Below are 23,755 nucleotides of genomic sequence, written 5' to 3'. Positions count from 1 at the left end.
TCACTGCAGCTTTGAACTCCTAAGCTCAAGAAATCTTCCTGCCTCAGCCTCCCTAGCAGCTGGGACTGTAGATATTTGCCACTCTACATGGCTAATTTTTCAGTATTTAACAGAGACAGGGTCTCACTCTAATTCCCAGGCTAGTCTGGAACTCCTGGCCTCAAGTGGTCCTCCTACCTTAGCCCCTCAGAGTGCTGGGATTACAGGTGTGAACCACTGAGGCCAGCCCTACGTATTGCTTCTATCTCTACCAATTTTCCATAGACTGTGCGTGTGTGTGGGTCAGGTGGAAAAGATGCAAATACAAGTGGACACTCTTCATTTTGTAGCAAGCGAATAACTGAATGCAAGTCATTACAGAATAATAGCAGAGGGTGTATTCTTTGAAATCAGCCTTTCTGGCTTGTATTTCTGACCCTAGTGACTTGAGTTATGTGACTTAGTTTCCTCATTCATAAAGAAGAGAGAGTAATTCTCACTTTCCCATTATGTGAGAGGTTAATATATCTCAAAATACTTAGAAGAGTTTCTGCCATCTAGGAAGTGCTCTATTTTGCTGCCTAAATACCTCTTGAATTTATGCTTTTCTTTCCAGTATCACCTCCTCTATCCTTCTTGAGATGTCCAACATTTGTGCCCGGGGCAGAGCTGCAGAGTCCTAATGATTCTCCACCAGCTGGCTGTGTGACCTGGACAAGCCTTGGCCGTGCCTCAGGACATTGCTTCTTTACTATACCCAAGGAGGTGGGCTGTGGTCAGTCGGTTGGCGTTTGGGGAGCCCTGGTACGTGTGAGGAATATCTTCTTCAGATTGAAGGTGGAGGACAGGAGATAGGAAGTATGTAGCCCTGATATTATCCATGATTTGAACCAAATCTTCAGGGAGGACCCAGTTCACAATATCGTGGGATGAGATGACTTAATAGTAATTAATGATGGCTGTAACTTCATTGTGCTATTAATGAGGCATGAGATGGAGATAAAAGAATAATTATTATGTATTAGTGCCACGAACAAACAGAAATGGCAAATGTGGTTACTATCACAATGAAGAGTCACAAACATGTTTTTATGTTTAGAAATGCGTGAGCAAAGAGATAGGAAAAAACGACTGAGAGAGAATCCCAGCAAGCCTGGGAAGGGGTGTCCGGGTGGGAAATGATTGCCAGCAAAGGGATTTCAGCGGAACTTCCAGCACAAGTTTCTTTTTCCACAGAGGGATGGAATGGAGGAAGTCTGCTGTTATCAGCTATGTATCAAAGGATGAAGACTTTTTACAACTCAAGGGGATCGATTGAAGAGATTTTGAGGACTTCTAGGACCTGAGAGGCCAGAAGTAGAAAATGTCTATGTGAATTTGGATCTTCCGGGTGTTGACCTCACAAAAGTCACTTAACTGTGGGCAAGACATAAATCTGCTTCTGCTGGGGGGATGCTTAATGGTGTTACAAAAAAAGTGTTTTTTCCATACTGGGGGGATGTTTTTAGGTAGCAGTTCCTTTATTCTCTTCCTCTCCTCCCTCCTTCCCTCCTTTCCTTCCTTTCCTCTTTCCTGCTTTCATTGATTGTCCACCTACTATGTCTCAGGCATGGCAGATATAATGGAGAAAAATTAGACATGATTCGTGCTCTCATGGAACTTTTACCAAGGAGAGACAGTCATTACAAAAATAATCATACTAAGGAGTATACAGAGGGTGCCAAAAATGTATACACATTTCAAGAAAGGAAAAACCTGTATTAAAATTGTAATACTCAAATCACATTGGACGTCTGCAATTATGAGAGAAAAAAGATACAAGGTGACAAATGTTACTGGTATATACTGAGTATTGCAATTTTAATACTGTTTTTTCCTTTCTTAAAATGTGCATACATTTTTTGGCACCCTCTGTATATTTGGAAATTGATAAGTACACTGAAGGAGAGAAGCTGATTCTGTGGGAACTTAAAAGAGACCGGTCAAGACTACTGCCAAGGCAACTGGGGAGCTTCCTTGAGAAAGAGGCATGCTTGACTGAGAATTTTCTGGACAAAGGTGTGGGACTAAGGGGGAATGAGGAAGAGCTGCCCAGGTAAAGAACACAATTGGACAAAAGGCTGTGCAGTGGAGCGGAAGCTAGTGGGAGAGGTGATGGGGAAGTGGTTGAAGATTTGAGCGCAGAGAAAGAGGCAAGATCTGGCCCTATAGGCCTCTGTCCTAAAGTGACTCTTTTCTCCAAGTGAAGTGGAATTGAATCTCCCCACCTTGACCCTCAATCACTGCAGGTAGCATTATCAGAACCCATAGAGAAAAGTAGCTCCAAGACTGCTCAAATAAAGCCCAGAGAAACCTTTTTTCCATTCATAAAGAACCAGTGTCCATGTTCTTTATTACAATACTTCCTGCAGCACAGAGAGAAAAGGGGTGAGGCTGGACAAATTATGCAGAGGTTTCTCAGAGCAAGATGTCTCAGCTCTTTTTTGGGCATCTTGGCTCTCAGGGCTTACCCTAGAAAACAGAGATCATAAAGCTCCATTTTAGGTCTCACCAAAGTGTAATACAATGATTTTCAGGGACAGAGGGTTGAGTTAGTAGATGACTCAGGTGATAAACTTGGAAAAGTGAAAGCAGATAGCTGTTTAGTGGTCTAAAGTTATGCCTCTGGAGGTAGAGTGGCAAAGGGGACCCTGGAGGTAGAGTGGCAAAGGGGACCCTGGATTTCTCTTGGCTAACACAATATGGAAGCCAAGAGAAATCATCCTCATACATTATTTTTTCATCCTCATACATTATTTATAACTTTAATAAATAGAAAAACTAGCTTAATAAATAGTTGTTCATTTTTTTCTTTCATGCAGAAATACAGGTAGATGTCTCTGAGCTTGAATGGAAGTTCAGTAACCAAAAAGGAACCAAACTCTCTTGATTTTGTTGCTCTTCTTCCCTCAATATGCAGCTTTCATCTTTTGACCCAAAATGGCTGCTTTAGCTCCCACCATCACATCTTATATTCCAGTTGGCAAGAAAGAGGAGAGGGAAGGGGGAGAGCATGCTTCTTCTCCTTAAGGGAATAACTGGAGTATTTCACATATCACTTCTGCTCACATACAATTGGTTAGAATACAGTTCTATAGCCATACTTAGGCTCTATGGATTCTCCATGACCTTTCAACCCATCCTCTGCTCAGATATGCCTCCACGAGGATCTAGTGATGTCCTGCTTCTTTCATGTCAAGGCCACAAGCCTCGTGGTTTGCTTTCTAAGACTGCAGTTTTAGAGGATGAATGTGGTTGTGAAGAGAGCTCTAAGAAGGGAGTAGTGGTTGGAGTTCTAACCCTAAACTGATAAAAGCTCAGTGTGAGATTTAATTGAATTGCTTCTCCTATCTAGGTCTTAAACACATCTAAAATTAAAACAAAATTTTAATTATTATGGATGCATAATCTTTATATAGGTGATGTTTTGATACAGGAATATAATGTGAATTAATCAAATCAGGATAATTGGGGCATCCATTACCTCAGGCATTTAACATTTCTTTGTGTTAGGAATATTCCAATTCAAGTCTTAGTTATTTTAAAGTATACCCCAACTTATTGTTGATTATAATCACTTTGGTATACTATCAAATATTGTTCATTCTATGTATCTAACTATATTTTTTGCACCCATTAACTATCCCCACTTTATCTTCCCCACCCCACTACCCTTTCCAGCCTCTGACAACCATCATTCTACTCTTTGTCTCTATGAGATCAATTGTTTTTAATATTCAGCCTCCACATATGAGTGAAAACACGTGAGTTTTGTCTTTCTGTCAGCACCTATTTTTGTTAAATGGAGTGAGTAGACCCTTTTTCCACTTCTAAGGTCTAGAAAGTTCCTTGTCATCTTCTGCAGAATTCCAAAGGCTGACACCTTTATTAGGACTGAAACACTCACCCCTACTTCATTCATGGTTAATCTGAACCCTCAATTACCTACCTGTCGATCTTTCAAGCATTTCCTCAAAGTCTGCAGCCTCAAGTAAATTTTTGTTGTGAGTGTCACAGAAATTCAGGTTTCTCTCCAAGTTGATACTTTATCTAATGGCGGAGTAATAAAGTTGAGCTGCGTATATGGCTCCCAAGTGAAACATAATGTCTCCCAGGTTTCTTGGATGGAGGCTAGGGGTAGTCATGTGACTAAGTATTGGCCAATAGGACGTGAGCAGATATTGTGTGTACAACTTCCAGGTCATGCCCTTACGAGGGAGGAGCGTGTCCTTTTTCTTCTTTCTTCCTCTTTCCTGATGGCTGGGAGCAGGAGGAGAAACCCTGGGGCACTTATCAGAATACAAGGTGAAAGCCATAGCAAGTTAATTATGGAGCCCCCATCTAGGTATGGATTGCTTTTGTGGGTATTTACCTTTCCAGTTGGTGATGCTAGGTTTTTGTTTTTTAAAAACCCTATATTCTAACCAGTACAGAATTTGATACTAGGAGAAGGGTGTTACCTCATCAGAAAGCCAAATATATGACACTGGCTTAGTATTGTCATTCTCAACCACGGGCAATTCTGTAATTCTGTCCTCCCCAAGACATTTGGCACTGTCTGGAGACATCCTTGGTTGTCTTGTGGAGGAGGTGTTATTGGCATCTAGCGGGTATAGCCTAGGGATGCTGTTAAATATCACGTAATACACAGGATAGCACCTCTATAATAAAACTATCTGGTTCAAAATATCAACAGTGCAGTGATTTAGAAACTCTGGCTTAGCAGGAGGTGGTGAGAATACGTGTATACATGGTGGAAAGCTGGTCATTCATGCCATTCGATGATAAAACATATAGTAAGGAGGTTAATTACACCGTGAACAGAGCACATTGCTCTGTGGAAATGTAGTACAGAGAAAATGGTTAAAGAAATTCAGACTGTTGGAGTGTGTTGACTGCTTTTTGTTTTCGGCAAAGTCTTCTAAACATAAAAGAATCAGAAGAGAGCCAGCCAGTCTGCAAAGCAGAAACAGAGGGAAAATATATTAAGCTATCTGATAAAAGCCAGACACAAGTAGTCACCTATTATATTCCTTTCATATGAAATTTCCAGACCAGGCAACTCCATAGAGACAGGTAGGGGACTAGTAGTTGCCAGGGGCTGGGGAAAGGAGAGAACGGGGAGTGCTTAATGACTATGAGGTTTTATGTGGGGGTGATGAAAATGTTTTAGAACTATAAACAGGAGATGGCTGCACAACATTGTGAGTACACTAAATGTCGTTTACTGTTCACTTTAAAATGGTTAGTTCTGTGTTACGTGAATCACACCTAATTCAAATTGAATCACCAAATTCAATTTGCTGGAGGAGCGTTTATGAGGGAGGGAGGCAGAGAGAAGAGAGAGAGAGAGAAAGAGGGAGAGTGAGACAAAAACAGGGGCATCCAGAGTTTTCAGGCACATTACATATTTAAGTATATTCAGATGAACTCAATGGCTGTAGTTACTCCGCACTCATGGAACTGACCAGACAAAAACAGACTGGAAGCTTAATCTTTTGAGAGAATTTATTGTATTTTTAAACCACTTTCTTGAGATGTTATTGATATGCAACAAGCTGTATAGATCGGTATGTTTATAAACAAGTATATGACCCATAAAACCGTCATCACAATCAATGCCATAAAGTTATTTATCACCTCTGAAAGTTTCCTCCTATCCCGTTTTGTGTTGTTGTTTTTTTACTTTTGTGGTAAGAGCACTTTGTGTAAGATCTACCATCTTAGCAAAGTTTGAAGTCTACAATACAATATTGTTAATCATAGATCTTATGCCATCCATTAGATCTCCAGAATTTATTTATCTCATAATTGGAACTTTGTACCCTTTGACCAACATCTCCCCATTCCTTCTAGCCCCAGCCTCTGGCAACCACTATTCTACTCTCTGCTTCTGTTGAGTTTGACTATTTTAGATTCTATGTATAAGTGAGATCATACAGTATTTATTTTGTGTCTGGCTTATTTCACCTAGCATAATATCCTCCAAGTTTATCCATGTTGTGGCAAATGACAGAATTTTCTTTTTCTTTCTTTCTTTTTTTTTTTTTTGTAACAGCTGACTCATATTCATATATACAGTGCACCGTATTTTCTTTCTCCATTCATCCACTGATGGACATTTAGGTCGTTTCCACATCTTGGTTATTATGAATAATGCTGAATTAATCATAGGCGTGTGGGCAATCTCTTTGAGATACAAATTTCAATTCCTTTGGATATATACCCAGAAGTGAGATTGTGGGATCAAATGATAAATGGCCTTCCCAACTGCTGGTCCCAGCAACTCCTTGCCTGAGGGCTGTCTCTGGCTATTGAAGCTGGTTTGGTCTATGCAGAGGGCAGATGAGAATTAGTAAGGAGTTACTCCTTGCCCACCCCGCCACCCCCAACCCAGCAGGGCTCAATCACTGTCTAGAGTTGGTGGATAAACACCCTAGTTTCCTGCTCCTGGGTTGGAACAACACTGAGATGCATGCTCTATACTACCTCTGAGAGGTCCCTGGAAGGGCTGAGCCTCTTATACCTGTTGTGGTAACTTATTTAATATCCATTACTGGCTGCCCCTCTTTCTGACATCTCTGCTCTGCTTCATACTGGAGCTTCCTGGGCTTGCCTTCCAGATAAACTTCTTTCAACTGAATTCTCATTTTGGAGGCTGCTTTAAGAGCACCCCTCAAACCAAGGAACTACTTCAGGGACCCAATGGTCATGAGGCCATCACCTTGTAAGCTCCAGAGTCTAATGTGTATTGGCTTACACTGCAAACAGTTCTTTGCAAATGTGATTAAGTTAAAGATCTTGAGATGGGGAGGTTATCCTAGATTATACAAGTGGGCCCGGTGTCATCACATGGCTCTTTTAAGAGGCAGGAAAGAGGATCAGAATCAGAAGAAGGCAATTCATGGCATAAGCAAAAAGTCAGAGTCAGAGAATTAAAGATGCTACTGCTTGCTTGAAAGATAAAGCAAGAGGCTACAAGCCAAGGAATACAGGCAGGCCCCAGAAACTGGAAAAGGCAAGGAAATAGATTCTCCCTTAAACCTCCAGAGGGATAGTGGCCCTGGGGACACTTTGATTTCAGCCCACTGAATCTATCTGGGACTTGTGACCTTTAGAATTGTAAGGTGTGAATTTGCACTGCTTTAAGCCACTAAGTTAGTGGTATGTAGTTTGTTACAGCAACGATAGGAAACTTGTACAGAAATGAAAATGGCTGGAGCCTTAAGTGTTGGGTGAGGAGAGAGTTGTCTGAGATGGAGGGGAGAGGGAGGGAGAGGAGGGGGTGAGGTCAGATCTGTTGTAGTCTTATGGACCATGGTAGGGCTGTAATCTAGGAGTGATGGGTACTGCTGGCACTCTTGGTGGTACCTGTTTACTGTGTAGGCTAGAATGCCCAGGGATATGTGTGTGTACATCACAAGGAGAGATATTAGCACTGTGGTCTTCGACTCCTGGGCCATGTGCGCCCTGTTAGAAACTGGGCCACTACTGTAAACTGTGCGTGCCAAGGATCCAGGTTGCTTGCTTTTTATGAGACTCTAATGCTTCCCCACCCCCCCACCTGTGGAAAAATTGTCTTCCATGAAACCAGTGGTGCCAAAAATATTGGAGACCACTGCATTAGCAGAAGGCTTTGTTAGGAGGCTGGTTGAGACCGTCCAGTCAAGAGGTGGTGGTGGTTTAGACTGGAAGGTGCAGTGGGCTAGGATAGGGAACGGGGGAACACAGATGGATTTGATTATTAGGAGCAAAATCAACAGGATGTTTTGGTGGGCAAAATGGCATCTTCTCATGCTTAACAAGGTGACTGGGCTTAGCTGATGCTATTGAGTGATGTTGATAAAGTAAATAAATGAATGAGAGGCATGTGCCCAGTACCTAAGGGGGAAGTTGCAGGGTCAAATTTTGGGTTTTATGGGCCAGAGGGACTTTTACCTTTGTGGATCCTTTTTTTCTTTTTCTTTTTTGTTTTTTTTTGCAGTTTTTTTTTTTTTTTATTGTTGGGTACAATTATTCATTGAGGGTACAATAAGCCAGGTTACACTGATTGCAATTGTTAGGTAAAGTCCCTCTTGCAATCATGTCTTGCCCCCATAAAGTGTGACACACACCAAGGCCCCACCCCCCTCCCTCCGTCCCTCTTTCTGCTTTTCCTCCCCCCCCATAACCTTAATTGTCATTAATTGTCCTCATATCAAAATTGAGTACATAGGATTCATGCTTCTCCATTCTTGTGATGCTTTACTAAGAATAATGTCTTCCACTTCCATCCAGGTTAATACGAAGGATGTGAAGTCTCCATTTTTTTTAATAGCTGAATAGTATTCCATGGTGTACATATACCACAGCTTGTTAATCCATTCCTGGGTTGGTGGGCAGTTAGGCTGTTTCCACATTTTGGCGATTGTAAATTGAGCTGCAATAAACAGTCTAGTACAAGTGTCCTTATGATAAAAGGATTTTTTTCCTTCTGGGTAGATGCCCAGTAATGGGATTGCAGGATCAAATGGGAGGTCTAGCTTGAGTGCTTTGAGGTTTCTCTATACTTCCTTCCAGAAAGGTTGTAGTAGTTTGCAGTCCCACCAGCAGTGTAAAAGTGTTCCCTTCTCTCCACATCCACGCCAGCATCTGCAGTTTTGAGATTTTGTGATGTGGGTCATTCTCACTGGGGTTAGATGATATCTCAGGGTTGTTTTGACTTGCATTTCTCTAATATATAGAGATGATGAACATTTTTTCATGTGTTTGTTAGCCATTCGTCTGTCATCTTTAGAGAAGTTTCTATTCATGTCTCTTGCCCTTTGATATATGGGATTGTTGGCTTTTTTCATGTGGATTAATTTGAGTTCTCTATAGATCCTAGTTATCAAGCTTTTGTCTGATTGAAAGTATGCAAATATCCTTTCCCATTGTGTAGGTTGTCTCTTTGCTTTGGTTCAATAGAAAATTAAAAAAAAAATTAAAATGGCATTGATATAGTTTCTATGAGGAACCTAGAATAGTCAAAGTGATAGAGACAGAAAGTACAATGGTGTTTTCTAGGGGCAGGAGGGAAGAAAGAAGGAGAGGTTATTGTTTAATGTGTATAGAGTTTTCATTCTGTAAAATTTTTAAAAGATTTCTGGAGATAAATGGCGGGGACGGTCACACAACAATGCAAATCTTCTTAATCCTGCTGCATGGTGCATTAAAAATGGCTAAGAGGGTAAATCTTATGTGTATTTTACCAGAATTAAAAAAAAGTGAAAGAAAACCTGCATTGGTATAAAGATGAGTATAATCCAGACTGGATTTTTTTTTTTTTTTTTTTTTTTTTTGAGACAGAGCCTCAAGCTATCACCCTGGGTAGAGTGCCATGGCATCATAGCTCACAGCAACCTCCAACTCCTGGGCTCAAGCAATTCTCCTGCCTCTGCCTCCCAAGTAGCTGGGACTACGGGTGCCTGCCACAACGCCCAGCTATTTTTTGGTTGCACCGTCATTGTTGTTTGGCGGGCCCGGGCTGGATTTGAACCCGCCAGCTCAGGTGTATGTGGCTGGCGCCTTAGCCGCTTGAGCCACAGGCGCCGAGCCAGACTGGATTTTTAATTTTAACAATTTTAATATTTATAATAGAATTACATAAAAGAATATAGAATATGTACAGAATAGTTATTCTAGTCATTTTCTTCTGATTTTAGAAGAAATAACAATGAGAGCACTTCGGAAGGCTCCTTCATTTGGTGTCTACTGTGCCCAATGCAGAAGTTGGCCCTGGGAAGCTGCCAGTGAGCAGACAATGCATTTCAAACACTGGACTCACCTAGGAAGCCGAGCAAAGATGCAGACTCCTATACCCTGACCCCTGAGATGCAGACTGTGTAGGTCTGGGGCATGGCCCTAAATCTGCATCATTTGGGTGTTCTCATGCAGATAGTACCTGGACTGTTCTTTAGGGGCACAGGAGGACTTTTGTGAAGGAGGGGACATCCCCACACTTTTTAAAGTCCAGAGTTGGCCCCTTACTTGATGGGTGGCATTTGCAAATCTTGCCACAGCTCTATGCCTATTCATCTCTAAGGTAGGAATGATGGCAATTAACCTTATGGTGTCATCAAGAGGTTCACTGGGTGACCAGGATTCACACCTGGGGCAGCCGCTGAAATCTCAGTGCTGAGGCAACTGGTGTGAGGGGAATTGTGCAAATGCTATTCAAGAACATTGTATGAGCTCCAGGTGACGAACCAGGGCTGTGTCAGCAAGGATGAGGGTGGCAGGGTGCAAAAAGCCCTGGGCAAGGCATTGCATGCAAAGGGAATATTTGCATTTCTGTGCAAGGTTTCTGGGAATTAGGATGGGTGAAGATGCAAGCAAAGGAACACCCAGCCCCAGGAAGGATTTGCAAGAGACTCAAAAGTTAGCAGGGTGAAAGGTGGTCAGGGCATTTATTCCCCAGTATCCACACTGCAGCACTGCAGAGTTGGCTGCTTCCATCTGCTAACAGCTCTTTTCCCTTGTCTCTTCAGAACCACAGGTTGTAAAGGCTCCCACAGTTACCAGCACCTTAGTACTGCATTATGCATGGAGGTTTCCTTACTCTCTGCCCACACCTTTGTAAATACAGTCTATTCCTGTTATTTACAGGAGTTACATTTTATGTGGATAAAGTCACCACAAACACTGGATCACTGAATACTGGAACCATGGCTCCCAAGGAAATATAAGGTTAGGTTCCTACAAACCTCTGGGCATGACATTTTTGTTAATTGATCAAGCCATAACCTTGTTTTATGCGTTCCTATCGAAAGACATCTTATTAACATTTAATATATATGGTGGACTCATTCACAGTCAGCAGCACTGTAACTCACGCCTGAATGAAGCTTAGCTAGGATGAGTATTTTCTCCCCAAGGCACATTACAGTCTTCTTGTGCTCAGGGCACTACCCCTGGGGGCCATTTTTTTTTTTTTTTTTGAGACTGAGTTTTACTTCATCACTCTCTGAAGAGTGTAGTGGTGTCATAGCTCACAGCAACCTCAAACTCTTGAACTTAAGCGATTGTCTTCCCTCAGCCTCCCAAGTAGCTGGGACTACAGGCGCCCGCCATGACACCACCAGTTATTTTTTGTTGCATTTGTCATTGTTGTTTAGCTGGTCCAGGCTGGGTTCAAACCTGCCTGCCTTAGTGTATGTGGCCGGCACCCTAACCACTGAGCTACAGGCGCCCAGCCCGGGGGGGGGGGGGCATTTTAAATGACAAAATCACCAACAAAAGGCACACAAATGCAAAAACTAAAAAAGTGGCACTAAACAGACTGCAATAAGGAGGCTTGTTTACTGTAAGAGCTGAAAGGAGAAGACAGCCTTTTGGAGCTCAGCTGCAGGAATGTGCACATTAGGTGGCTGAAGGTTTTCACTCCTCTGTGCATACCTGCAAGTGACCGTGAAAGCGCCATAAGTATTGATTTGGAAGTTACCAATGAATTTTAGTAAATGAATCGGCAAATCGAACCCTTGAATAATGAGGCTCAACTGTGGTCTCTTTAGTAAACTTCCTTCAAATTGAGTGTGTTGTCAGCCTTCTGTTGGTGTCCTCATTGGTACAGGGAGAGTGTCTGAAAAAGGATCATTGGTTTCTTTTTTTTTTTTTATTGTTGGGGATTCATTGAGGGTACAATAAGCCAGGTTACACTGATAAGGATCATTGGTTTCTATAGCTGTGGCCCTCAAGCTATAGGGTCCCTTGTAAGATAAGGGAGTTGGCTGTAATGCCCAACAATTGAGTCAATTACAGCATGAATTCCTCCCAGCTCTGTAATCCTGGGCAGATGGCCATTCCCGACCCCAACCCCAACCCCTGCATTTCTGTTCAATGGGCATAATTTACCCCATCTCCAGTTGGTTGTTATGGGGACCTATGAAGATTGGTCCCTGCTTGCAGTATAAAGCAAGAGAGATTTATTTATTTATTTATTTTTGAGACAAAGTCTTGCTCTGCTGCCTGAGGTAGAGGGAGCTCCCTGCAACCTCAAACTCCTAGGTTCAGGTGATCCTTCTGAGTCAGCCTTCCAAGTAGCTGGGCCTACAGGTATGTGCTGAAATACTGGGCTAATTTTTCTATTTTTAGTAGAGATGGGGAGAGGGGTCTCACTCTTGCTCAGACTAGACTTGAATCTGACCTCAAGCAATCCTCTCGCCTTCGCCTCCCAGAATGCTAGGATTATAGACGTGAGTCACTGTGGCCCAGCCTGCAAGAGAGATTTAAATCCTGCTTTACCCTTTGCTGGCTGTGTAACTTTGGGAAAATGAGTTTACCTTTCTGAACTTCATTTCCTTTTCTGTAAAATGTTGGCACTTGTGCCCCTAAGACTGGCTGGCTTTGCCATAAAACCAAAAGCAAAACCCAAAAAAACCCAACCAATATTCTTGGCATAAGCATTGGCAGCTAGCTCCACAAGGGAAGGACACAGCCTTGCTGCATTGCTGGCACCTAACAGAGCCTCTGGCATAGAGCAGTTGCTTAGGAGACATTTATGGCTATAACAAACACCCCTTTTCTCTATATATGTCACACTCTGGGATCTCCCTGAGAAGAGCGAATAATAATCACAGTATGAGGAGTTCTGTGTTGGAAGGGCGTCTAAGAGGCTATGGGAATACAGAGGAAGCACTGAGCTAAGACTGCATGGGTGGATGCAGTTAGGACAGGTTTCCTGTAGGAGGCGATGCCAAAGCTGCACCCCCCAAAATGGTGTTGGCTTCCCTGGATCAGGTTGTGAGCTTTCTCAGGGCAGGGGCCACATCAGCGCTGCTTACTGCCATATTCTTAGCATTTGGCTCAGAACTTGGCACTTTGTTGGGTGAGGACAGCGCAGATCTGTGAGGAGGCTCTAGGCAGTGGTTCTCAACCTTCCTCATGCCGCAACCCTTTAATACAGTTCCTGTGGGTCGCGACCCACAGGTTGAGAACTGCTGCCTAGAGTTAGGGATGAAAATTTCAGCTTTGCTACCTAGTAACTGTGTGACCTTGGGCAAGTGCAGTAACCTCTCTGTGCCTCAGCTGTAAAGTGGAGATGCTAACTATAACAGCTCATGGGCATGGATCCAGGATCTACTTTTTGCAACCACCTTACATGTATGCAGTCATCTACCCCATTACTACCACCCTTTACCATGGGTGCTTTAATGCTCCTTATTTTACAGGTGGGAGGCCAGCCAGGGACAGTGACTTGCCCAAAACGCACAACATGAAATTGGGCAGCCAGGATTTGTATTCCCAGCAATCTGGTGACCAAATCCATGTTAACTTCCAGGATGTATTGCCTATAACTTGTAGGGTAAGTGATTACCATCCAGTAAGTGCCTAATGAAGGATAATTATTATTTTTAATAATGATTCTGTTAGAGGGCAATTAGAAATAGAGTGAGTTGGGGGCGGAGAGGCTACTGGGCTGTGAGACTGCCCTCCGAGAACCCTGGCCAGCAGCCCTCTGACCGGCAGGCTGGGATTTGGGGAGCGCCGGTCACTTGATGGTGGCGCTGGTGTCGCCGCGCGGCGGCGTGCGCGGGTCCCAGTCGCTGACCAGGCGCTGCGCCTGCTCATAGCACACGTGCGGGTGCCGCTGGCGAAGGCGCAGGCGCACCACGTTGTGGTCAACATCGAACCCGATCTTTTTGCAGTTGAAGCTCCAGGTGAGGTTCTTCTGCACGGTGAGCAACTCGTTTAGGTTCTTTTCCACGTTGGAGATGTGGCGCTGCAGTTTGTCAGTGCCCTGGAGAGGGAGGCGGAGCCGTGCTGGGAGACCAGGGAGCAGAGCGGGGCGGGGCGGGGAGCTATCGGGGTGGGCGGGCACACCTGTGGCAGGTGTGCGTGCGGAAGGAGCACAGCCGAAGAGAGGCGGGCCTCCGGTAGGGTGGCAGCGAGGAAGCACACATGCGTGCATTAGGCTAGGTGTGTTCGAAAAAGAACCCGCAACAAGGCGGGCTAGGGAGCAGACGTGGGATGGAAGAACGTGTGTGGGCAAGGTGTCCGCGAAGAAGCCTCCTTCTCAGGACTAAGGGAGGGACCGTATTATTGGGGAGTGTGTGGAGTTAGGGGGCGCAGAGGGGTTGAGGGGACCTATCTGAGCCAGGTGTGGTTATTGAAGGGCCCCATGTGGAAGAAGGTTGAAAGATAGGTACATCTGGGTATGGGGGTCTTACCTGGTCCTGTTGTGGAAAGGCACCATGAAGGGCCCGTACCTAGAAAGGCTGAGGAGGCGTGGAAGGGGGACAGACTGGGGACATACCTGAGCAAGGCGCGTAGCCTCGGGGAGTTGGGTGCCCACGTGTCTCTGGTACACGCGAACCAGGGGTCTGTCCAGCTTTTCTCGAGTCTCCAGGTGATGTTTTGACAGAGGACCCTGGCGGAGTGCATTGGGTGGAGCAGTGAGGCCCAGCCCGCACCGCACCCTTGTCCCTCTCCCGCAGACCCTTCCCTCCCACCTGTAAAATGAGGAGCATTAAAGCACCCATACCTTGATGAGGCCGCGGGTGATGTGCATCTCTTGCTTGAATTTCGTGCACCGGTGGATCGTCCCCCTCATTAGCCCTACACTCATATTCAGTCTTTCCTAAAGGTGGGGGAGCGCAGGGTGATCATGCAGGCTTCTCGCCCGGTCTCCATCTCCCAGTCCAGCTCACATCTGGGCTCTCTCCCACCCGTACCCGCAGCCGCGCACACGGAGCCCACCTTCAGTTCGCAGGTCTCCCGCATTTTCTGTGCTAGCGAGGCACACACGCGGTCGCTTATCTGCAGTTGTAGCTCCCGGATGTCCGCCTCATTCTTTTCCATTTCTGCTAAGGTGTCCTTGGACTCAGCTAACAGCCGCCTGGCTTCGTCCAGCGCCTCGGCGCACTCTGCGAACACACAGGGCACGCAGGGCGCGCGTGGGGGCGCCATTGCCTCCTTCCCCAGACCCACTGTCTGTGTCCCTGTCTCTCTGTTCTCAGGTGGTGGAAGGCTTTCTCCCCGGGGATTGTTAGTGTTGGGGATCCTGTGAGTTGCGTCCTGGGGTGATTTCCTTACAAGCAGAGCCTGTGAATGACCGAGCGCTCACCTACGTGTGTGTGTGTGTGTGTGTGTGTGTGTGTGTGGCCAAGCAAGAACGTGGGCTGAGCTAAGCACTGGCCTCAGCCCTTTCATTTGATTTAGGGCTATTTCCCAGGGAAGGAGGCAGCTAAGTGGGTGATGGGTTGTACCAAATGTCATCGGGGTCTGGGTGGGCACTAATGCCACCCACTACAGTGGACTCCTTCCTGTGGAGCTTACCTGGGGTAAAGGTGCCCACAGGGTCTGGAGGAGGCGTCTTCTGACCCTGAGTGCGTGGGGTGGGGACGCGGGACAGGTTCACCCACGAGTGGCGGCCGGCCTGCTCCAGAACTTTGTCTAGCGGCTGGTTCAGGAGGTCCACCACTTGAAGCCGCTCCTTACAGCAGAAAGCCAGAGTGTCTCGGCAGGAGGCCAGGACCTGGCAGGCAGGGGAGGAGAAGGCCAGAGTGTGAACCACTCTTCTCTCCTTCCTTCAAATACATGTCTAAACACAATTAAACACGTGAGGTGAATGATGTGTTAACCAGTTTGATGTAAACATTCCAAATTGTATATAAAATCAGCATATTGTACCCCATAAATGCAGTAATGTACACAGTTATGATCTAATAATAATAAAAAAAAGAGTGTGAACTGCAAGCAGGCAAGAGTGTTGAGGGAGGGGGCTGAAAGTGATTTCTCTGCTGGGGACAGTGAGACTTATAGGCTGCAAAGCATTTATATCTCCAAACGAACACTCTCTATTTTTTAAAAAAATGCCAGTAAAGGCTTTTATTTGTGGAAATATCTTTTGATTTAACTTATTCTTTAACCTTCCAGAGAAGTATATTCTTTCATGAAATCTCTTTTAGGAATGACATGTCTGTGCCTCACATCATGTCACACTTCAAAGTCCACTTTATTTTCTATTTAAATGATTTCTAATTGAGAAATGATTGTATATATTTATGTTATACAGTGTGATGTTTTATGGAATGATGAGATCAAGCTAATTAACATATCTTTTACTTGGGCGGTGCCTGTGGCTCAAAGGAGTAGGGCACAGGCCCCATAGGCTGGAGGTGGCGGGTTCAAAACCAGCCCCGGCCAAAAACTGCAAAAAAAAAAACAAAAAAAAACCCCATATCTTTTACTTCACATACTCATATATTTTTGCAGTGAAATCCTTTAAAGTCAATTCTAGTTTATTTTCCCCCAGCTTTGTTGAGTTATAGTTAATAAACATTGTATATATTTAAGGTATACAATTTGATATTTTGATATATGAAAACATTGTGCAATAATTACAAACACATCCATCACCTCACCTAGTTTCAATTTTCTAAAAAAGAATTTTAAATTAATTTTTTTCTTTTCTTTTTTTTTTTTTTTTTTACTGATTTATGGGGATCATGTGCAGATATGCTGCATGAATATATTGCATAGTGGTGAAGTCTGGGCTTTCTGTGTAACCCTCTCTCACTCAGTTGTCCATTAGGTAATTCCTTACCCAACTCCCCTCTCTCACTGTGCCACCATTCTGAATTTCCAATGTCTATTAATTCATTCTCCATGTCCAGGTGTACTAAATATTTACTTCCCTCTTATAAGTGAGAACATGTATGTGACTTTTTTGTTTCTGAGTTATTTCACTTAAAACAATGGCCTCCACTTCCATCCATGTTGCTGTGAAGACACGATTTCATTCTTAATGGCTGAACAGTGCTGTGCATCACATTTCTTTATCAATTGATGGACACTTAGGTTGCTTCTGTATCTTTGCTATTGTGAATAGTGCTGAGATAAACATGCATTACAGGTGTCTTTTTGATATAATGATTTTTTTTCCTTTGGGTAAATACACAGTATTGGAACGGTGAGATTAAATGGTAGATCTATTTTTAGTTCTTTGAGAAATCTCTGTACCATTATATTTTTCATAGAGCTTGACTAATTTATGTTCTTAGCAAGTGTATACAAAAGCGTTCGCTTTCCTCCACATCCTTGCCAAAGTTAACGCTTTTTGATTTCTTTAATAATGGCTATTCTGATTGGAGTAAGATGGTATCTCATTGTGGTTTTTACTTGAATTTTTCTAATTAGTGATGTTGAACATTTCTTCATATATTTATTGGCCATATACATATCATCTTTTGGAAAAACGCTCATGTTCCTAGCCCACTTTTTAATGGAGTTATTTTTATCTTGTTCAGTTGTTTGACTTCCTTGTATATTCTGGATATTAGTCCTTTGTTGGATGCATAGTTTGTGAATATTTTCTCCTGTAGGTTGTCTGGTTTTTGATTATTTCTTTTGCTGTGCAGAATATTTTAAGTTTAAATCCCATTTGTTTTTGTTGCATTTGCTTTTAGGGTCCTTGTCATAAAGTTTTGGCCTAGACTAGTGTCTGACAGATTTTCCTAGGTTTTCTTCTAGAACTTCCACAGTTTCAGCTTTTACATGTAACCCTTTAATACATCTTGAGTTAAATTTTTTTTTTTTTGCTGTTTTTGGCCAGGGCTGGGTTTGAAACTACCACCTCTGGTGTATGGGGCTGGCGCCCTACTCCTTTGAGCCACAGGTGCTGCCCCATCTTGAGTTAATTTTGTGTATGGTGAAATAGGGATTCAGTTTCATTCTTCTGGATATGGTTATCCAGTTTCCCCAACCCCAGGTATTGACTAGGGTGTCCTTTCCCCAGTGTATGTTTTTGTCTGTGTTGTCAAACATCAGTTTGTTATAGGTATATGGCTTTATTTCTGGATTCTCTACACTGTTCCACTGATCTGTTTTTATTCCTGTAGCATGCTGTGTTGGTTATTGTAGCCTTGTTTGAAGTCAGGCAATATGGTGCCTCTTGCTTTGTTTTTGTGCTTAGAATTGCTTTGGCTATTTGGGCTTTTTTTTTTTTTTTTTTGTTCTATATGAATTTTAGAATTGTTTCATCTAATTCTGTGAGCAATGATATTGGTATTTTGATAGGAATTGCATTGATTCTGTATATTGCTTTGGGCAGTACCTCACCTAATTACTAAATCCAAAAAAATTTTTTTTTTTTTTAAAAGGGCAGAAAACACCCATTTAAATGTCTCTAACAGCATTTGTTTGTAAATAATCAGACTCAATTTTATCTGGTCATTATGCACACAGCCATAAATAGAAGACAATTTTGTGAGCAAAATGTGATCTGAAGATATTATTTCCCTGGATTATCTTACATCTAAGTGAAAACTTACTCATGTGAGAGAAATGCAAGCAGAATTTCCTGATTGTTGACTCTGATTTCCATCTTTCCATGTCTTAACACACTTTCCCTCCTCTAAAGGCCAAGTTTGAAGAAATATTTGTACCACCAGCTTATCATGTGCTTGTCTCTAGTGGTTATTGAGAAAACTACACTGTTAATTATTTTAAATGTGTGATATCCTTTGCATATGAGTTGGTTATGAAAACTGATTCCTTTTGTCACTTTCCAGTTTTGTTGTGGTTCTTCAAAAGGAGCAATTTCCAAGTTGAAGCTCAGACACCCCCCCACTTCCTCATCCTCTGTCCAGATGCTTTCAATGACATTTTGGGGTGGGTGGGTGGAGCAGTTGGGGCATTCAGCAGCTTCCCTGTTGTGTCAATTGCTTGTGCTTTGTACCTGGCTCTGCTCTCGACTTCCACCCAGAGGAAGTCTTGTCTCATCTGTTTCCTCATCTGTAACGTGGAGAGGTAACACTGCTAGTACCCACATATGGGTCTTCCTGGGTTACCACCTCTAGGCTTGGAGTCTCCATTCCTCTGCCATCCATCAGGTCAGTCCCTTCCCCCAGGCTCTGTCTTATCTTGACATCCCCACTCCCCATCCAAATCCTACTTCCTCCAGTATAAAATGAAGCATATTACACTCCTTTGATATTTGCATTTGAAAGTTTTATCAAAACAGAAGTCTTTTTGCATATGCACACACCCATCAGAATACAGAATATTTCCATTAGCCCATAAATTTCTCTGGTGCTTCTTTCTTCTTTTCCTCCACTGATCATTCGCTTTACTTGTTCTTTAAGGGTAAACTATAGCCTATGGACCAGGGGCCTGTTTTTGTACAAGTAAAATTTTATCGGAACACAGCCATAACCATACATGTGCATATGGTTTCTGGCTGTTTGCATGTCACACTGGCCAACTTGGGTAGTCATTACAGAGACTACACAGCACACAAGGCTGAAAGTATTTACTGTCTGGCCCTTTAAGAAAAACTCTGCTGAATCTAGAAATTAATCTACAGTGTGTGCTCTATATATGCAGTTTCTTTCTGTGAATATACTTTGGTTAAAAAATAGATTTAAAGGTTTTTTTTTTTTTAAATAGACAGGGCCTTGCTGGAGTGCAGTGGCATGATCATAGCTCACTGTAGCCTTGAATTCCTGGGCTCAAGTGATCCTCCCAGCTCAGCCTCCTGACTAACTAGGATGAAAGGCATGTGCTATCTTGCCTAGCTATTATTTATGTATTTATTTTTGTAGAGAGTAGATCTCACTATGTTGCCCAGGCTTAGTCTCAAACTCCTGGCCTCAAGTGATCCTCCTGCTTTGGTCTCCCAAAGTGCTGGAGATTTACAGGATTTTGTTCATTAACTTAAATATTCATCAAGCCCCTTTTGTATTCTGGGCAGAGTGTCAGCTGGTCAGGATGTAGTGGTCAGTAAAACAGGTCCAATTCCTGCTTAAAGGAATTGAGCAAGTTGGCAGCACCTGCAGTCAATATTGGCTAGCCTAGAAATGAGGGGTTATCTGGAGGGGCGTGTGGATCCAGGGAGGTGGACTTTGTTAATTGTGGTAAAATAGATGTAGCACAAAAATTTGCCATTTTAACTGTTTGAAGTGTACAGTTTAATGGCATTAAATGCATTCACATTGTTGTGCAATCATCACTGTCCATTTCCAGAACTTTTTCATCATTCCAAACAGATTTGTACCCATTAAAATATCTCCCCCTTTGTTCTCTAGTAAGAAGATGCCAAAAGACAAGGAAATATTAACAATGCAAGAGGAGGTCGGTGTGGTGGTAGATGGTCTTATAGGATTGACAGGAAAAATGAGAGGGGTTCCCTTTGGTGGTTTCCATCCATTGGGGTTATTGCACAGTGAGGAAAAATCAGGGAGTTGCAGAGGTCTGAAGGAAAAGAAGGTATGAAATAACTTGCCCAATGGGACAATGAGCCTTCTAGAGACAGGGTGAGATCACCAGGAAAGTTATGATGGCCACTTTGTGGTTTGAGTTCATGATTTTAAGTTGAAACAAGTCTGCTTAGTGGTGATCATTTGTCTCCAGCAATGTCCACCCCAGGGCCTTTCCAGTGGCCTGTTTCTATCTACATCTGTCTTTCCCCACCTTCCTACTTTCCTTGCTCTCTTCCCACATCCACTGCCAGGGTCTTCTCCTTTGTTTGTTCCAGACATACTGGAAAGATTTCTCCAGATTGAAGAATATGGGCAGAGTGTCACCTGGTCAGGGGGCTCTATATTGAGGCTTAGCACCACAGACATCCCACCAGCCCCTAAGCCCTAGCTTATTCCTCGGCCTGTCCTTTTTCTTTGAACGCTCCTAGAATGTGAGCTCTGCAGCGGCAAGGTCAATTCTGGCCTGTTCAATACCTTATCACCAGTGTGAAACCCTGTGCCCGGGACAGTGGGATACTGGATTAATTTTTGTCAAGTGGGTATGGATTAACATTTGTAAAGTGGGTAAGTCAAAAGTATGCACAGCTTACCAGGTACTCCTTACTGGTCTCAAAGGCTTCTTGAAATCTGCCTGCTTTCTCACCTCCTTTTGTGCCCTCATACAGAAGTTCAGTGAGAGACCATGTCTGGCTGAAGCTGGCAGAAGTGGAGTCTTTAGTGTGTAAAGAACTAGACTCCAGACACCTGGGCTGAAACCAGCCTTGTCAATGGCAGCGCTGTGATCTGGGTGAAGTCGCCTCTCTCTGAGTCTCAATTTCCCATCTCTAATGAGGTGATCATAGTTTCTATTCCGCAAGAAAGTTTTAAGAAGTTGATGCAATGACTGCACAGAGTTTGGACAGAGTGGGTGTTCACTGTTATTTGCAGCCCAAGTTCATGGCTCATGGCTTCAGTTTTTCCATTTTGCAAAGTGGAAATGTGAAATGAATACCAGGTCAGTGTGGGCTGAGGAATTTGCTGTTGTGACAGTCCCCAGGTCAGAGCAGTTTGTCATTAGGCGCCCAGGGATCCCCCTCCAGCCCTTGTAACTTGTTCACAGGTACTCCTAACCTTGAGCAGTTTCTCTGATTTTTCCATATCTTCCTCTAGTTTCCTCTTCATGTTCTTTAGCTCATCTTTCTCCCATGTCAGCATACTGTCTGCTCTGTCAGGGATCTAGGAGATAAGGAGAGAATCTCACATGCTCAGGAGAGGGCTGGAGAGAGGTTTCTCATTTCAGGGTAGGAGGGAATTTGTCAACCTCATAAGCTCTAGGTTTGGCGGAAGAAGTTGGGGATACTGTCATCCTTTGGAGCTCTCTTTGAGAAGGCTTTATGCTTTTAGGGGCTTTGGGTTTCTCCCTTTTACCAGTAGGAACCCCCAGTGGGTTGGGATGGAGGTGACTCAACTTGGGCGGTGGGGGAAGGGAGGATTGTTCTTACTCTCTGAGACTGGGCCTGGGCACCCCTTTCTCAGTGATGAGCTTATCTCCTTCTCCCTAGTTAGAGATGGAGAGATCTCATCACAGGGATGAGGGTTTGCTTTTTAGGATGACTTACAGTTTGGATCTAGGGGCTGGGAGTAGGACATTCACCCACTGGGATCTCATCTCTCCCTAGGGAGGCTGGACTGTTCCCAGATTTTGGGGTTCACTTTAGGAGGAGGATTTCATCAGGACTGGGAGTAGGGTTCTCACCCTTCCCTGGCAGGGGTTTAAGTTTCAGGTTTGAAGCCTGGAGTCTGAAGTCTCACTCTGTAGGCAGGACTTGTTTTTCTCACCTGAGGCCTGGGGAGAATTCTCCCTTCCTGAGGCTGGGGCAGGGGTCCTCAAATTCCCGCGGGCCACCTGAAGAGGTGTGAATTGTATTTGTTCCCGTTTTGTTTTTTACTTCAAAATAAGATATGTGCAGTGTGCATAGGAATTTGTTCATAGTTTTTTTCTTTAAACTATAGTCCGGCCCTCCAACGGTCTGAGAGACAGTGAATTGGCCCCCTGTTTAAAAAGTTTGAGGACACCTGGGCTAGGGTGTTGGGTTTTATTTCACATTTTGGAACGTTTCACCTTGGTGGGGACCCAGGGCATCAGCTACTTTCCTTAAATGGGAGTTGGGAATGTGTTTTCTCTAAGATTGGGGCATTAGGGTCTCCCCCTGTGAGCCTGAGAGCTGGATGGGTGATTTTAAGCCTGGGCTGAGAGCTGTGGGTTTTACTTTTTGGGAAGACTTTGCAGAGTCTGACTCAGGAGTCCATTTTCTCTCCCTGGCTGGGAGATTGGGATGGTTTCTTCTGCTGTGCCAAGGGACAGCAAGATCTTATCCTCTTGGGTAGGTTTCACCCTCTGGGACTTAAGGACTTAGGCACCTCATCCTGGGTCTGCCTTCATTTTCTGTGCCCTTATTCATTGGAGTTAGGGCCTAAGAGGTGTTGCCCTCAAGGGGAAGATTTCTCCCAGGGTGAACACCCCATAGAAGAGGAGGCCTCAGTCTTTGCGTCTAGGCTTGGGAGACTGGGGGAGACCCCACCTTCTCAGATTCCGGCCTGTAGCCTCGCAGCTTGATGCTCTGCTGGTTGATAAGCAGGCCCTTGCGTACTTCGCTGAGCCTGTGATCGGTAGCCTGGCGCTGGCGCTGCAGCAGCCGCACCTGCCCGTTCATCTGGTGCTGCGCGCGGCTGAGGCGGGCGGCGGTGAGGCGCGACCCGCGCGCGTGCGCTTGTACCACCTCCGCCGTTTGCAGGGCGCGCGCATCGCGGTGCAGCGGCAGCGGCAAGCGGGCATACCAGGCGGGTGGCTTCATCTTGCCCTTCCACAGCGTAACTCCCTCGCCCGGCGGCGGCTTCTCCACGTGGCCTCCACCTTTGAGCATCTCCACGCGGAAGCGCCAGGGCTGCATGTAGGCAGCACGGCAGAGGTGGCGCGCCACGTGAGGGTCCCACACGCTGTCCTTGGGCTGCCACATGGCCACCGCTTCCTGCCCGCAGCGCTCGGTCACACGGTGCGCCTTCCTCGTCTTGGCCCGCGTGGCCTGGCGCCATTCTGGGGCTCCGACGCGCGGTTCCCGACTTCGCTCACCCGGGGTTGCCAAAACTGGCATGGTCCCTGCTTGGTGTCCCAGAGTGGCCCGGGATCCCCACGCGGAGGAGCAGAGACCTCTCCAACGACACACAACTCTTTCCTGTTCTGGAGAGGGAGTGAACTGAGAGCGCTCATCACCAGGGCGACGGGGACACCAAGGAAGAGAGAGTTCTAGAAGTGCGGGGGTGGGGGTGGGGGGTGGGACAGAGCCTTTGCTTTGGAACCTGGCCTTTGTGATTTGGGATTCTGACTTCTTCCTTGAGCAGGTCCTCATCCAGCGGCCCTCCGCCAATGTGGCCCTTCTTCCACCTCTTAGAACATCCCAAGTGCTTTCCCATTTTCAAAGCTTTAAACTTGCTGTTCCCTGCGCACGGAATATTCCTTTCCACGTCCTTCGCACTGCTGG

General features: G+C 44.6%; 2 protein-coding genes across 2 annotated transcripts in view; one reads left to right on the top strand and one right to left on the bottom strand.

Annotated features, from left to right (window-relative positions):
* Positions 1–13,525: 13,525 nt before the first annotated feature.
* On the bottom strand, positions 13,526–23,368 carry CCDC105 (coiled-coil domain containing 105). The gene is made up of 7 exons (XM_053583468.1): positions 22,799–23,368; positions 21,348–21,452; positions 15,313–15,511; positions 14,734–14,900; positions 14,519–14,614; positions 14,291–14,404; positions 13,526–13,774 (listed from the first exon to the last, which is right to left on the bottom strand). The coding sequence occupies exons 1-7, from the start codon at positions 23,366–23,368 to the stop codon at positions 13,526–13,528; spliced, it is 1,500 nt and encodes a 499-aa protein (XP_053439443.1).
* The window catches only part of SLC1A6 (solute carrier family 1 member 6), a 58,998-nt gene continuing 48,918 nt past the window's right edge, over positions 13,676–23,755 (top strand). Inside the window, exon 1 of the mRNA XM_053585712.1 lies at positions 13,676–13,694. The gene's annotated coding sequence lies outside the window, so the exon portion shown is untranslated. The remainder of the gene's footprint in view (positions 13,695–23,755) is intronic.

The sequence above is a fragment of the Nycticebus coucang genome, chromosome 3 (assembly GCF_027406575.1).
Source record: "Nycticebus coucang isolate mNycCou1 chromosome 3, mNycCou1.pri, whole genome shotgun sequence".
NCBI classification, from domain to species: domain Eukaryota; kingdom Metazoa; phylum Chordata; class Mammalia; order Primates; family Lorisidae; genus Nycticebus; species Nycticebus coucang.
This window is presented reverse-complemented; position numbering and strand designations above follow the sequence as displayed.

Excerpts from the sequence above, each read along its gene's own strand:
- CCDC105 (XM_053583468.1), bottom strand. The coding sequence starts at position 23,368 with ATGCCAGTTTTGGCAACCCCGGGTGAGCGAAGTCGGGAACCGCGCGTC. Across the intron at positions 21,453-22,798 it reads ACAGGCCGGAATCTGAGAAG|ATCCCTGACAGAGCAGACAG; the intron begins GTGGGGTCTCCC and ends CTTATCTCCTAG. Across the intron at positions 15,512-21,347 it reads AATCAGAGAAACTGCTCAAG|GTCCTGGCCTCCTGCCGAGA; the intron begins GTTAGGAGTACC and ends CCTGCCTGCCAG.